This window comes from Mycteria americana, chromosome 11 (assembly GCF_035582795.1).
Source record: "Mycteria americana isolate JAX WOST 10 ecotype Jacksonville Zoo and Gardens chromosome 11, USCA_MyAme_1.0, whole genome shotgun sequence".
Classification (NCBI taxonomy): domain Eukaryota; kingdom Metazoa; phylum Chordata; class Aves; order Ciconiiformes; family Ciconiidae; genus Mycteria; species Mycteria americana.
This window is the reverse complement of record NC_134375.1, coordinates 20,462,372-20,478,126: the sequence shown is the minus strand read 5'-3', so window position 1 is coordinate 20,478,126 and position 15,755 is coordinate 20,462,372. Positions and strand designations below refer to the sequence as shown.

The following is a 15,755-nucleotide window of genomic DNA, read 5'->3' as shown; positions in this document are numbered from 1 at the left end:
AACACTGTGGAAAACTTGATGCTGTTTTGATGACACTGAACCCTGCTATGGGATAAAATAATCAAGATTCTAAAAGAAGCCATAGTCTTTGAAAAGTGGATTTTTTTCTGTGGTACCCAAAGTATGTCAGAGTTTTCTGTAGTGTATTAGTTCTGTTCAAAGATGTTAAAATGTTATTCTTAAACATGAAAAAGAAATGGGTGTAGTAGGCAAAAGGTGGAGAAGAAAGTCTGCATGTGCAAGACAGTGCCTGAAATAATGTATTTACTTACTAACGGTGGTGATTAAAAGGATCCAAATCTGTATATGAGACTAGTTAATAATTTAATTGAAACTTATGACCTAGATGAGGTGCTTCTACTGCAAACTTATGAAATTATGTTTTGAATTTAGTATTCTGTTGTAATAAATCACTTCGTAGCAGGAACTGAACTAATTGGTTTTAGTCCTCTTGTTCTTCAGTATCTTAGACCTGGTAGGCATTTGTCTGTGTCTCTAGATAAGAAGTAGTGAGTTTTCCTGTTTCTTAAGATCCAAATTTGCTTCCCAACTTTGAGTAGTTACTCAGTTAAACTAGCTCAATAAACTAGAGATAAGAATGAATGTACTGCTGCAGGGCAGGTGGATGTCTAGAGGAGGATTCTGTTGCCGTCGGTGGCACCAGGCAGGCCCACATGGAGGAGTTAAGAACAGGGCAAAATGTATGAACATTTTCAGTTCAGGGCGTTGCATGAGTTTGTTGTTTGTTTAATAAACCAGAATGGATCTCTGTTCCAAATGCCTGTCTCCCCTTAAGGTGATATAAACTTCTTGCATCCATGGTGTCCTTTGACAAGTGTAATATATGCTGCCCTTATTTGCAGGAAGGGTTGCTGCTGTCAAAAATTGCTTAAAGGTTTGAAAATAAAGTTTCTTGAATTCCCAGGTTTATCATTCAGTGTTTTGAACCTCTTCAAGCTTGATGTATGAAACACTGCGTCAATGTTATTTTTATAAGGATTATGCTGTGTTATAGAAGTTTAGGTCTCGATCTAAATTGTAAAATTCAAAATAATCTTGCTTTTAATCCTTAGCTTCTTGTTAAGCTGAGTATTGTCTCCTTGTTGATAGATCTGGCTGAAAACTCTATAGAGTTAGCCTGACTATTTTTCCCCCCAACCTCTTCTTCCTTCTGATTTCCTTTATCACAGGAAAGAATGCACAATAATAATTTTGATTTTTTTTTTCTGTTTTTATTATCAGTTATGTGTTTTAATATAGACACAGGGTGGTTGTAAATGCTCAAAAGAAGCTGAGTTCTTGTGTATTTGCTTAAGAAAGCATTGTTGTTCATAATTCTGGTGGTGCCAGATACTCAAAAGCTTCTAACTTCTAAGAAATGATGGGATCATTAAGATTTTGGTAGCATGTGTTTTAATAAATCTGGCTCTGATGCACAAGCTTTGATGTGGTATAAAGGCTCATCTAATTCTTAAATGTTTAAAGAATGGAATAGAGAGGTCACTGGTTGTATCAGGAAAAACACAATTATCGGTTGAGGGGAAGAGGAATGGGAAAGCATGAAGCATTCAGAATAAAATTACGTTGGTGGCTAGCGGTGAAGGAGAGCATGGTGTTTTGGTTTTGTTCTGGGTGAAGTTTTACAGGTTGATTGGGGTTTTTTTTGTGTTGAGACTGAAGCAACTCGCACAGACAGTAACTTGGTTACAGTGAAAGGGGGAAAGAATACTGTTTACTAAAGGTTGGCTTAATGTTGAAATGTATGTGAATAGTGAAAGTCAGGAAGTTCATCCCAAATTAGAGATAACCTAATCTCTAATTGGGTAACCTCTGTAGAGGTATATTTTTTCAGAGTTGGGTAAAAAACCCCAAAACTGCTTACCCTCCATCTTAGCATGTAATGGCCTTCTGGAATATCAAGTTTTAACTTTGAATATACACTTACTGGCTGGCAAGTAAGTGGATGAAAGCTTTATATTGAAGCTTTTTTTTTTTTAAAAAAGAGATTTGTATGGGATTTGTGTAGTAAAAATATATCATGATTATTCAAGATTATGACTTTGAATTTGTAATAATAAATAGCAATTGTAATTTTGATTTGTTTATTTTGCAGCTCCAGTTGTTAACCGATACAACAGAAGAGTATCAGGTATGATTTCCTTTTAAGAATTTAATGTTTCTGAAAAAGTGTTGTAATGTGTATTTGACTAAAGGAATTACATTAAAAATGACCTTACTCTTCATCACTGCCTTATTTCTCATGCTTCTTGCAGTGTTTCTATTTGAAATAATGAGAATTGTTTCTTGATTCACTGTAGAAACCAATGGGCAACACATTGAGAGTAGTTTAGAAAACGGTTTTGTGGGTGATCACAGGCTATTGAAGCAATTTCAGCAGTAGTAATGGTTCTGTCCAGAAGAACTTCCCAGAACTTTTATGCAACGTAATAATTATGGCAAAGACTTGCTTTGCAGTGAATTGAAAAAGTGGCAGCTTCTTTCTGCTGCAACATGTTTCCTAATCTTCCATGTTGCTAAGAATTTTACCTCTGGTTAGAATACAGAAATATGGGGGGTGGAGGCTGTCCCCTCTTTGTGTTGTTTTAGCCTCTTGCTTGTACAACTGATATTTAAAGGTGTTGGATTTATGGCTGTTCACTTGTTCTGGAGATGCAGATTATACTTTTTTGTGTGTTTGCTTTCTGTCTTAACCAATATTAAATGCTTTAATGAGTAGCTGTTATTCCCCAAAAAGTCTTTTTTAATGGTATCACGTGAACAAAATGTTACCTGTAGATGAGAAGGTACTGTATTATTTTTTTCATTTGAGGTGCAGTGTGGATTGCTTTGCATATGTTCCTTTGTTTTTTTTAATCAAATATTTAATTATAACATTTTAGCTGGTCTAGGAAGTAGTTACGGTTCTGATTTGAAAAAGTCTTTATAAAAATGCCAATGTGTTCAGTGTTTTCTCTCTAGTTTTCAGTTCAAGTCTACTCAGTTTGTAACTTGTGTATATGATCTGTCATGTTATTTGGTATGATAGTTATGGTGGGGCATGGTTGATAATATATATGGTATATAAATATATATGAGATAAATACATGTTTAATTTTATGTGCAATATGTCCTTATACCCATGCAGTTCAGTTGCTTTACTACTAGTTGCTTGGATATGATTAAGGGTATGACTGTGTATTTATGCCACTACATATAAGTAATTGTGAGTATAATGAGACCTTCATAACTCTTAAAAATTGACAGTGCTGGTAGTTTTGGTATATTATTACATGCGAAATTTAGGCAAGACAAAACTGTATCTTGAATGATGGAGTTTGATACTCTCATAGTGAATATTAGAAGTAATACATTTAGATATGCTCCAGAATATCTTAATCTGGAGAGTCCCAAGATATTTTCACTTGTCTGCTAATTAAACTAATCCATCCTGGAACCTGCTGATGGAGTAAAATCTTACAAATGAGAAGTGAATACATCTTGGATTTAAATGTAAATAAAGGCTGAATTATTCCCGAAGTTAAAAAGTTGAGCGCTAATCAGAGGGTAGTTGTGATCTTTTTGAATCTTCAATACTGAAATACAATATTGGTGCTCTTATAGTACTGAGCTACTATTAGTTAAAAAACAAGTTCCTTCATTGAAGGGGTCTAAAGGTTAATGTGAACAACTAAACAGCAAATGTAAAATTGAATTGCTAACTTATGCAATTAGATTAAGGAGGACTGCTTAGATGCTTAATGACACTGCTGCTCCAAGAAGAGCTAGAATAATTCCGAGTTTACAGTACATGTTAGAATTCTCATGGATACAAACATTAATAGAATATGTATATTTTAGTACTGTGTGTTAAATACTTTTCACAATAAAAAAAAATATTTTTCTCCACTTTATATATATACACTGTACAGGTCATGATCAGTGTGGGATTTGTTAAAATGTGAAAGAGATGCAGACAGCATCCATGCATATACAAGGAGACCCCATTTTCCTTCTCTTGGCAGGAAAAGTACAGAAACCTACTGGTTTGGGGTCGGGGGGAGTTGTTTGGTTGGTGGGTCTTTTTGCACTCCAGACCTGCTGTTTCTGTCAAGAAATTACCCAAATAGCAACGAGACTGGCAGGGTTCTCCTGGGTTATTGAACTCAGCCCCCTGCTGTCATAGGCAACCACATTTTATAATCCCTTGCATAAAATGAATGAATGATTTGTTAGTTTTGGTGCTCTGAATTTGATTTGATTTCCTTGTTAGATGTGTTGGGTTTTAAGAAACTTTTCATTCTGCAATTTTTGTAAGATTTCTTTTTTTCTTTATAAACCAACAAATAACAACCCAACATTGCATTATGGATTACTCAGCATAGTATCTAAATGTATCTGTTTTTAACTAATTAAGTAAAGCAGAACATACCATGGAGAAGAAAAGCTGACACACAATTTTTTTTGTAATTGCATTTAGTATATTCTTTTCTGCTCTTCTATTCAGAAGAACTTTTTGCTAGTCCATGTTGAACCTTGTCAGTCCTACCGGCTATTGGCATGTTTCCAGTGCAATGTGCATTTGTAAGGGGAGTAAAGAGCAGAGCTAAATTGTTTGCTGGTATCAAGATTTACACGCACAAAACTGTAGGTTTGCAGTACTCTGGAAGAACAAAATAGGAGAAGAATTTAAAAACTAACATTGGACATATTGAAGAAAAGACCTAAAATTCAAGCAAGAATTTTTCTTCTTTTAAGCATTTGGCTGTCTAGGGAATTATGGCACTGCTCTCATGGTCCAGTAGGTCAAGAATGAAAGTTAGAAAAAAATGTAATTCTAATTAAAGGAAAAGATGATAAAGTAATTGTCTACATTATACATACAGTTTAGTACAGGCTAATAATTGTTCTGCTAAACGATTCAAATAGATATATATTCTTGGAGACTAACCACTGTTTATGACCCTCTCTTACACATAGCAGTTACAGAATCTCTTTTAAACTGCTTTATTAATGTCCTCAGTATTAAATTTGGATTGTTTACTCCTGGTCAGTTGTGATTAGCTGCCTAAAGATAACAGGATGATCATGGTTCCCTTGGTGCACTAATGCAAATTCTAAGGATACATACCCATAGAAAAAACCTGTTGTAATGATTACTGAATTTTCATTTCGGTGTTTATTTTTAGTTATGAAATGTCTAAACCTGGGCTTCTTGACTGTACTGGCAAATATTGCTTTAATGACTACAAATATTTAGCTGTCATTCTTTAAGACTTACTCAAAATACGAGTTTTCTGACACATGGCAAGAATTGGTCAGGAAGTTTATTTTTGTGCTTTTTGAAAACTTTGAGCATTAGTTTACTTCAAGCTTAGGCAGTACCTCAGTAAAATACTTTAAGAAATCAGGATTTAAGAAAACTGCTTGACAAATGGTAATCTAGTAGAAAGGTCAAACTGATCTTGTACATTAAAACATATCTTGTTTATATTCTTTTTGTCCAAAAGAAGAATGAATTTTATTTCTACATTTCTCAAATCATTGACCAAAAGTGATGATACTGCTTTCATATCCCATAAGTGATAGCAGCACATTCTTACATACTACTTCTTCTTTCTCACCCTGTAATACTGCGAACACGGGGATTCATTCTGCTCACTTATGCTCCGCATTTCTGCAACATTTGCTACTTATTCATCTCCTAGGCTGATGTGTGTTCCCTCAGGGGGAGGGATAGTGTTGGCTTGCTTGGCATTAAACTCTTCCAAACAGTTCGACAGCTATAAAGACTCTGCAGGGAATCCCATTTGCTTCTTGACCATGGCTTTGTGTGCTGGTCAGAGATTCAGCCAGCAAAGCAGGGGTCTGTGGGTGGGATAGTGAGAAACTCCATAGACTGTGCAGGAGGGTCAACCTGGAAAAGGACAACTTATCTAATCGCGTTCACGGATTTATTTATAGACGTGCAGAGTGGTAAAGTAGTGTTCTCATGAAGAGAAACAGCCTTTTCCAGGAAATGCTAGGAGGGAGAAAGAGAAATGAGAGCTTGATGTTCCCCTAGAAGTTTATCTAATGAATAGATTGCTTGTGTATAGCATGTTTCTCCATGTAACATGTTGAGGTTCCATGGTGTGCGCACAAACCCCAAGCGTTGTGTTGGTCAGTTCTAATTTGTATACAGGCTGGTGGTTGACTTGATTAAAATATAATCCTCTGTTTGCAAAATCATAAGCTATCCCTACATAGAAACTACAAAGAAAAATAACCCCAACCCACTAGTTTTAAAATCTCCTAGCTATAGGATGCCATAGACGCTGGTGCCATGAGCAATTTCAGTGCTAATTACCCAGCAGAACTGTTGTCTTGCTGCTGCTTTAAGTGAATTAGCGATGTCTGAGCCTTCTGCTAGCGTGAGTAACTCTTTGTTACACGGCTTGCTGACTGACTCTGTCTGCCCAGGCTTGGTTTGGATGGCCTGAAAACCATACAGATTCCTTCCTCCCAAGAGTTGGACTGTGTTGAAATTCATACTTGCTTGATTATGTTTCTTGTCTTCTTCTAAGCACAGGGGCTCCTGGCAAACTTTGTTAGTCACTTCCTTTTCTGTAGTGAAAGAGACTGCAGAGAATACCAGTGAGTATCTCAGCCCTTGGTTAGTGACTACAGGGTGCAGGGAGGTGGGAGAAATCAGTGGTACCTCCTTTCTCAAGTAATTATATCAAAACTATGTCAAAACTAGAGGGAAGAGAGCATTGATATTTGTCCTACTATAACAACTGATATGTAACATTGAGGAGAATTTTGCTCCTGGCAGTATATGAATGAAAGTTAATTGTGGTTTTGGAATGAAGAGTGTGACGCCTACTACAGTCTCACTTGGGCATAGTTTCTCCTCTTTTAGTTTTAGCATGTTTCAGAAAAGTAAAGTTTTTTGCTAGATTTCTGTATTGCCATTTCTAGACACCTTTGATTCATTCCACAGAACACCCACTCTCCAGCAGACTTGCTGAATTCTTCATGGGATAGAAAAAAATCTCACAAAATATGACACCCATACCATACACGTGTGACAGAAGGTTTTCATCTGTTTTCTCCAGTTATTTCTGTTTATCTGAGTGACCTGGTATAATTTATCTCTCTTGCATATGCCTGTACTCCCTCCTCAATCTTCTTTTGGCCTCTGTGGGATAGGAATGAGATTACAGTTTTCATATTCAACAACTGTATAAGGAGAATAATTGAATTATATAATCTAGGGAAGCAATATATGATAGTTATTTCCCTAATATTTTTATACCAGCAAAGTAACATGACTGTCAGGATCTGTTACTATTTTCATGTTAACATAAAAAGTAATCAAATGAACAAGACTTGCTTCAGTTAGTCCCTTTGGTAGGGCAACTTTCAGCAGAGACTCAGTGAAGTGAGAAGGATCAAATCTGCTGTCCCTGGAATCAGGTGCTAAGCCCTCTCCTAAGATATGATTGCTGAATAAATGTTTACATATGTAGAGGATAATTTTGTTTGAACGTTACTGAACCCTGTTTTCCTGTGTATAGCGAACATTAGCATTGTTGGGGACGCTGACTTTTAATGTTGTCAGTATCCACAACAAATGTTGGGTTTGGAATCAGTATTTTTGATGTTTCTCTTCTCTCTAACGATCTGATATATGACAATATGTTTTGGTAGGTGTTGTTTTTTTTTTTTTTGTGGTGGTCCCCCCCCCCCCCCATCTTTGTGTAACATTTTAACATGCTATTTTTAGAGGGTGTAGGTATAGAATTTCGTGTTTGAATAATGTGCAAATCAACGTTTCTTGACAGTTTCTGGCTTTCTCTTTCCTCATAAGATAAACTTCCGTAAGAGGCCTGTATGACCACTGGTTCTTCAAACTCACCGGTTCTTCTCCATTTTGACAATAGGGGACATTTTTTCCTTGAATTCTTCATTCTTCTGGCTCCTACCAAAGATGAGCAATCATCTCATAAAGTAGATATGTTGTTAAAGTCTGATATCTCTCTGGGCTTTCTAGTGAGGTACAGCATTTTCTTCACACCCTGGCAAGTTGAGATGTCAGGATATGATAATATTACACATAGTAAAATCTTTTTAGTAGCTTTTAGCCTTTTAAAATGACAGCTTTAAAAAAATAATTTTCTAAGAAAGCTTTAATATTAATTACTGCCATGCAGCATGTTAGTATTTGGTAAAGAATACCATTTTGGGATCCTGTTAAATCAGGACATCTAAATAGTAGCAATGAAGCAAGAGGCAACACTTCTTTTGGGATATTGTTTTGAGTATTTTCTCTTGCAGGATACTATCTGCTACTTCAGTGATAAAATCTCATCACTTCAAATCACCAAGGGAGGAAGACTGAGTGACTAACTTTCTCTGTGCCATTCTCTTTGCTTTCTACTTACCAGACTATCTGATTATCAGAGGATGACTTGAAAATCATGATCTGGTTTCTTCTCTTGCAGCTATTTAATGAATTTCTATATTGATTATTCACTGTCTTACAAAACTGATGGCATAATAACTTCTGCTGAAATGTTTTCAGGCAGATGATAAATTGTAAGAGACTTTTGAGTTCAGAAATTCACATTTTTACAAATGGCAGAAACAGCTTTCCTATTTCAACAACCTGATGCTTCTGTCATTTTTTGCTAGCGCTACTGATTGCAAAACTGATATCATAACTAGAGTGAAAATAATTCATTTTGAAAAATGTTGATATGAGCAAAAGCCAAGTGTGTGGGATGACAGATGAAAGTGGTGATAAATTGTGTGGGTGCTCTCCTGTAAGAAAGTGCCTGAATCATTATTCGTTAAACAACAAAAAAAAGCTTGTTTTCTCTGTTTGCAATATTGGGACTTATTTAAAAATTCTTGGCATGTAATTGGCATTCAGTGAATAATGAAAAGCTTATTTTTGGAAATTAACAGTCGTGACTTCACAATTACTTGAATTTCACACCGTTGTGAATAATTCTGCTTGTAACGGCTAGATTTTTTTATGACATAAAGAGAAATACAACACTCAGTGAGCATCCTTATATAAAACTTAAGTCAGTGCAATACCTGGTCAGATGAAATCTGATCCAATCTACTCAATGCAAATATAAGAGAATATAAGTGCTACAGTGGAGTAGAATTCATTCAGTTTTCCTCTTTTTTAATTTATTCTTTCTAAATAATTGTTCATGCTTATAGTGTTACATAATGATTAAAAGTTGTTCATCTGAAGTGAAATTTTAACTCAAATTAGTTCTTATTAATTGGGAGAATAAGGTATAGCTATGCACATTTATTAAGCAATTAATGCAGTAAGGAACAGTTTTTCAGAATTATTCAGGTGGCAAAAGGTGCAGGTGATTAACTCTCATTAATTTGTCTACATTAAAGATCTTTAAAAAGCCTACATAAATGCTAGTCCATATCTTTAGATACATATATACTTCTGAAAATACCAGCCTTCAGCTGATTTTTTAAATAAAATTTCATTCTCTTACCTCTGGATGGGTTGGAATTTAATTTTCTTTTTTTGAGGTGAGATGGAAAGGAGGAGAATTGACTTTTTTTTTCCCTTTTGTTTTGAGCCCAAGCTGTTTTTAACATGTGAATTAAAGCCCAAATGAAAATATTCCCGCATGGTTTGTTGTGCATAAGAAACTGAGAGAAAACACATTGGAGGAAATCTCAAAATGCATGTCACGATACAGGCTAAAAAGGCAGTTTTATACTTAGTGCAAAACATGGTGCTGTGATGTATATATGTGGAGTGACCTTGGGAGTTAGATGCGCTTTGTGGTTTTTTTTGTGAATAAATAAGGCAGCACTTTATCCCTTTTTTAATATAAAGTTTTAGACAAAGTCATAGATGTTATGCTCTTATACTGATTAATATACTCATGGCAAGTTTTGGTTGCTGTAACTTCAGATTAAATGTGAAATGGATTGGATAGTCCATGTAGAACAGAAAAGTTTAAACGTACCTGATTTTAATATGAAAGAATATCCCATGTATTTTCAGAAACTTCACTCAGTCATTTTTAACACCAGAACACCTTGATGAGACCATGTGTACTCCAAATAATGCAAAGCTTTAGTCGGCATGCTAAAAAACTAGCTACAGTGAATATAATGGGGTTTAAAGCAATCTCAGTTAGGAATTGCTGTGAGCACTTTTATAGTGCTGTTGTATAAAGAGAGACTTTAATCAAGGCTTGACTTTGGGATATGGCTTGTGCATGGGTATTTGGCTGCCTGAAGCACTTACCTGATTCAGATTAGCGTGTCTGAATGTATGTTTTTCCCATGTCTCCGAAATTTGGGATAGGGAGGAGTGTAATCTTCTTAAACTCACTAATCTTCTGTAACAGAAAAACACAGAACTAAGAGGTTATAAATAAAGCACACAACTTCTAGCTGATGAAGTTCTGCCTAATATTAGTCTTTTGTGAGACTACTTCAACTGTGTATTTCCTGTAAATGAAATCCATTTGTTCAGTGAGCCACTGAAGTCGAGAGTTGACTCATCCTGAAGATGAGTTGCATCAAGTCAAATAGTTATGGCTTCCCCATTACTAGCAATCACCGGGCATCTGAGTTGATCAGCAGCTGCACAGAAATGGGGGAAGCTGATGGGTTTTTCATCAAGGGATCAGACAGCAGGTTTCGACATTCCCTGCTTTGCCTGCCCGGCAGGGCAGGAAGCAGTCGTTTCAAAGCACAGGGACCTGGGGGTTCCACGTCATTGCTCTGCACGCAATCCTTTTGTGTCAAAGCCATGCTAGTTTTATATTGTTCATGGTTGCTACAGGTAAGTAGGCAATACTTGTTCCATTAGGGGTAATGTGGTTTTTTAATCTATTTGGACATTCTCTAGAAATCCTGAAAAATCATATCCAAGTTGCTGAACCATTAATTTCTGAAATGCCTTCTAACGCTTTGACATCCTTCAATTCTCTGTCACGATAGATGTCAGAAAGATGTGGGTAATTTTGATTGCTAAATATCTGCTCTGCTCTAACACAGAAGTGCTTCAGTGCACTTTTCCCAAGATGCTGGTAGTTCTTTTAAAATATCATGGGCCTTATGGCAGGTTTAGCAATTCACATATCAGAATTGCAAGTATAAAAACAAAAAATGCCTTGGTCTGGAAACTGAAAGAGAATTTCTTATTTCTAGACTGGAAAAACACTTTTTCTGTTTTATTCCTCAGCTAGATTATCTTTTCTATCTACTGCTTGCAACTAAAAGCCTGTAAGGTACACGCCTTTTTTTTGGAAGGTATATATTTGAGCCATTTCTTGGAACTTGTGGTGTTTTGATGTAAACTGAATGTAAAACGAACATTCTCCATGCTGTTTTTAACTGAGATAAAGTATCACTGTGTTTATCAGGCACATAAAACCAGAAATTAAGCACCAAAAATGTTTATCTGCCTTGCTTACGTAACCATTTAGAAATATGGTAAGATTTATGTGATGGGCTAAAACAGAAGATCATTAAAGCAGAAGGCTTACTTCTACAATTGTGAATCTGGGTGCTCTGAAATAGTAGTAGCATCATGTTTTCCAGGAGACCTTTTTTTATGGATGACTATCTCATCGGTAAGGCTCTCTTAGAAGGCTTGAACAAGGTCAGCAGCATGTTTATCCATTTCAGTCTTCTGATTTTTTAACTTGCAAGAATAAAGCTTGCTTCATTTGAATTTCTCAGGCTGCACTGCACGGAATAATAAAGTCTAACTCTAAAATACCCTGCTGCCATTTTAAGATTTTTGTTAACATGTAGTAAAGGGAGTTGGAAACAGAAGTAGCAAAGTTTAAATTACTGTTTAAGATTGAAGGGGCAATATTTTGGGTTTGGTTGTTACCGTGTCAGAGCTGTGAACTGTTTTGATACTGCCACGTGGAAAGCTTTCTTATTTTTAATTACTCCTCTACCATGATGGAAAGCTTTTTGTTGTTTTTATTTTTCATGCAGACTCACCTCTTACTGCAAGGTCCAGAGCACACTAGTGTCTGATGGGATACTGGGCTCTGCTGTTGTGAATAGAGACATGGAAGCCAAAAGTGCAGGAGCCCTAGCTGTGGCTTAGTTAGCAGATGATTTCTGTGCAATCAAGTAGTCTTGTCCCTTGGCTTCTCCAGCTGTACAGGAGAGACTACTTGCAGAGTGCTATATTTTATCTACAGAGTGCTTTCACGATAAGTCCTCTAAATTGTAGGATTTCAAATTATCAAAAATTACAGTCTAGGAATTATGTGGAATTATTGGAGTGTATGCACAAATGTGTATTTAGATGATCAGAAGCATTTGATTCAGTTATTTTTGCCAGTGTTTTATGCTATGAAACAAAGTAGCCTCATGACTTATTATTATTATTATTATTGTCCAGCACCTGGCTTCTGTGAGGTGGGAGGGTATGACCCTTTAACCACTTGTGAGGACATAAAGTGGAACGATAAGCTAAAGCACGTTGCATAACTCATACATAAAGGCATTAAGTAAAAGTTGTGCATCTATATAATTAAACAGGCAACTACATAAAGCAAATACAATGATAAACAACTGTTGGTTTAATTTAAAAAAAAAAAAAAAAAAAAAGAAAAGAAAAAGGCAAATGTCATGTTCATCTGGTTATACCAAAGAGGTAGGAGAAGAGCCTAAGAGAATTCTATCCCCAGTCCTGCATTGGCACAAGTTTTTTTGTTTTAATTGCTCCTGAGTAGGAGAAGGATTTAAATAAAGATATACAGGCTGAGGATTGTCTTCTGAAGTTTCCTTGCAGTTCAGTGGATGCCTCCCCCCCCCTTACCCCACAATTTGCCTCTTACTTTGACAGGAAACGTCTTTCCATAATAGATCCCAGGAGCAGGTTCTCAAGTGTGCTAAGGAGTCTATTATTTGTCTAGTGCTGTATGCCCCTGTGGTGTGTGGGATGGCTGTGGCAAAGCAAGGCCTGCCAGTTAACTTGGGGCATTTTCCATGCTAGATACTGTATGTTGCAGAAGGAGTTAAGCAAACAAAACAAAAAACCAAACCCTGAACAAAGCCTACCTAGAAATAATAATAAAGTAGGAGTGCATTGCATCATAAGTGAAAAGTGCTTTATGTTTGTCTTTAAAATCTAGTTGAAGCAGTATTGTCTGCATGTAATACTTTCATTATATGTATGTAAAGATATAAATCTGAGAGAGACTGTGATTACTTTCCGTTTATTATTCTATGCCTTTCATCATGAAAGCTCTTGTTTGCCCTAGGGAAATGTAATTTTAAATACTTTGCCAAATCTTCCTGTGGTGGAAAAAAAAATTAATTTGTGGCTGTATCAAAGGCAAGGAAGGAGAGGCAGTGGGGTAGCCCTGTATGTTAGGGAGTGTTTTGATTGTCTAGAGCTTGGTGATGGTGAAAGAGCTTCTATGACAAGGTGACCTGCTTAGTGGATGAGGGAAAGGCAGTGGGTGTTGTCTATCTAGACTTCAGTAAAGCTTTTGACACTGTTTCCCACAGCGTTCTCCTGGAGAAGCCGGCAGCTCATGGCTTGGACAGGTGTACGCTTCGCTGGGTAAAAATCTGGCTGGATGGCCGAGCCCAGAGAGTTGTGGTGAACGGAGTTAAATCCAGTTGGCGGCCGGTCACCAGTGGTGTTCCCCAGGGCTCTGTGTTGGGGCCAGTCCTGTTTAATACCTTTATCAATGATCTGGACGAAGGGATCGAGTGCACCCTCAGTCAGTTTGCAGAGGACACCAAGTTGTGTGGGAGTGTTGATCTGCTGGAGGGTAGGAAGGCTCTGCAGAGGGACCTGGACAGGCTGGATCGATGGGCTGAGGCCAGTTGTATGGGGTTCAACAAGGCCAAGTGCTGGGTCCTGCACCTGGGTCACAACAACCCCATGCAACGCTACAGGCTTGGGGAAGAGTGGCTGGAAAGCTGCCTGGTGGAAAAGGACCTGGGAGTGTTGGTCAATAGCTGCTGAATATGAGCCAGCAGTGTGCCCAGGTGGCCAAGAAGGCCCATAGCATCCTGGCTTGCATCAGGAATAGTGTGGCCAGCAGGACTAGGGCAGTGATCGTGCCTCTGTACTCGGCACTGGTGAGGCCGCACCTTGAATGCTGTGTTCAGTTTCGGGCCCCTCACTACAAGAGAGACATTGAGGTGCTGGAGCGTGTCCAGAGAAGGGCAGCGAAGCTGGGGAAGGGTCTGGAGCACAAGGCTGATGGGGAGCGGCTGAGGGAACTGGGGTTGTTTAGCCTGGAGAAAAGGAGGCTGAGGGGAGACCTTATCGCTCTCTAGAACTGACTGAAAGGAGGCTGTAGAGATGGGGGTCAGTCTCTGCTCCCAAGTAACAAGTGATAGGACAAGAGGAAGTGGCTTCAAGTTGTGCCAGGGGAGGTTTAGACTGGATATTAGGAAAAATTTCTTTACTGAAAGGGTGGTCAAGCATTGGAACAGGCTGCCCAGGGAAGTGGTGGAGTCCCCATCCCTGGAGGTATTTAAAAGATGTGTAGACGTGGTGCTTAGGGACATGGTGTAGTGGTGGTCTTGGCAGTGTTAGGTTTACGGTTGGACTTGATCTTAAAGGTCTTTTCCAACCTAAACGATGCTATGATTCTGTGATTCTATCATTTTAATGGCTGTTCTGCTGTATGGCATTGTCTAAATTGTTTTACTCTATATCTGATGATAAAGCCTTTTAAATAAATACTTAAAACCAGATTTTTATTAATCTATATGAATTTAGTAAAAATATTTGAAAAATGCATTCAGAATATATAAAACAAATGTACCTATGGAAATAGTTGTCAACCAATTGTCTTAATTTTAAAGGGCTTATTATATTGCCTGTACTTATGCATCTTGGGAGAAAAGATGTCTGTGCATGTAGAATTGGATTTCCTGCAAAGAAAAGCCCACATTATCATAAAAGGTGGCATTTATAATTGATTATGCAGTCTGTTCTGAACTCATGACTGAAATGTAGTATGAATTAGGATTGTGTGACACTGGCATTACAGTTTTATCGCAAGCCATTGTCACTGGAACTGTTGCATTTCTGTCTTGATGGAAAGAAAACAAGCTGGAGAAGTCTGATTTAGATAATACTACTGGAAAGTATGTAATCATACTGAGGGAATGGCTATCAAAGGTTTCTAAAGGCAAGGGTAGCAGGCACTGTAATACATCATCCCGTTCTCTTAAATGCCCCAACCTCCCTGGGCACAAATGTCTATCCAGAATTGTGCCTTGGGGTAGCTTTGAACTAGAGTGGGTCCTTGCAAACTCTGCCCGTGACCTCAGTTTTGCTACTCTATTAAAGTGGTGGGCCTTGAGAAATATCAGTAACGGCCACATCAGAGATGGGCATTTTCAAGTTGAATTAGGGGTATAAGCAAAGCTTTGGGTAATCCAGGTGAGCATTTTCACTTGTTGCTGTGTATGTACAATAGTACAGAGAGGCAACGCTGGCTTTTTGCAGAGCTGGGTGAAACTGTGCAGGATTTTAGGGCCTTAGAGGCTTATCAGTGTCTCATAGGCTTCTTTGCCTTACAGAATGATCTGTGCAGCTTTCCAACCTGAGCAGGCTTTGGGACCATGTGGGGAGCTGTGCCTGAACCTGTAATCCTTGCAGGACTGAGCTGGTTTGGCACAGCCATGCTGAGTGATTTTGTATCTTCGTAGTTAATCTGTAATGCAGAATAACTCTGCCTGTGAAGAACCGAGTGGATTTTATTTTAATT

General features: G+C 37.6%; 2 protein-coding genes across 2 annotated transcripts in view; both read left to right on the top strand.

The window, feature by feature from the left end:
* The window catches only part of KCTD6 (potassium channel tetramerization domain containing 6), a 117,666-nt gene that overhangs the window by 11,005 nt on the left and 90,906 nt on the right, over positions 1 to 15,755 (top strand). The window lies entirely within an intron of this gene.
* Positions 1 to 15,755, top strand: part of PRKAR2A (protein kinase cAMP-dependent type II regulatory subunit alpha) — a 69,464-nt gene that overhangs the window by 23,025 nt on the left and 30,684 nt on the right. Inside the window, exon 2 of the mRNA XM_075514362.1 lies at positions 2,114 to 2,149. Coding sequence (XP_075370477.1) covers positions 2,114 to 2,149 — 36 coding nt within the window. The remainder of the gene's footprint in view (positions 1 to 2,113; positions 2,150 to 15,755) is intronic.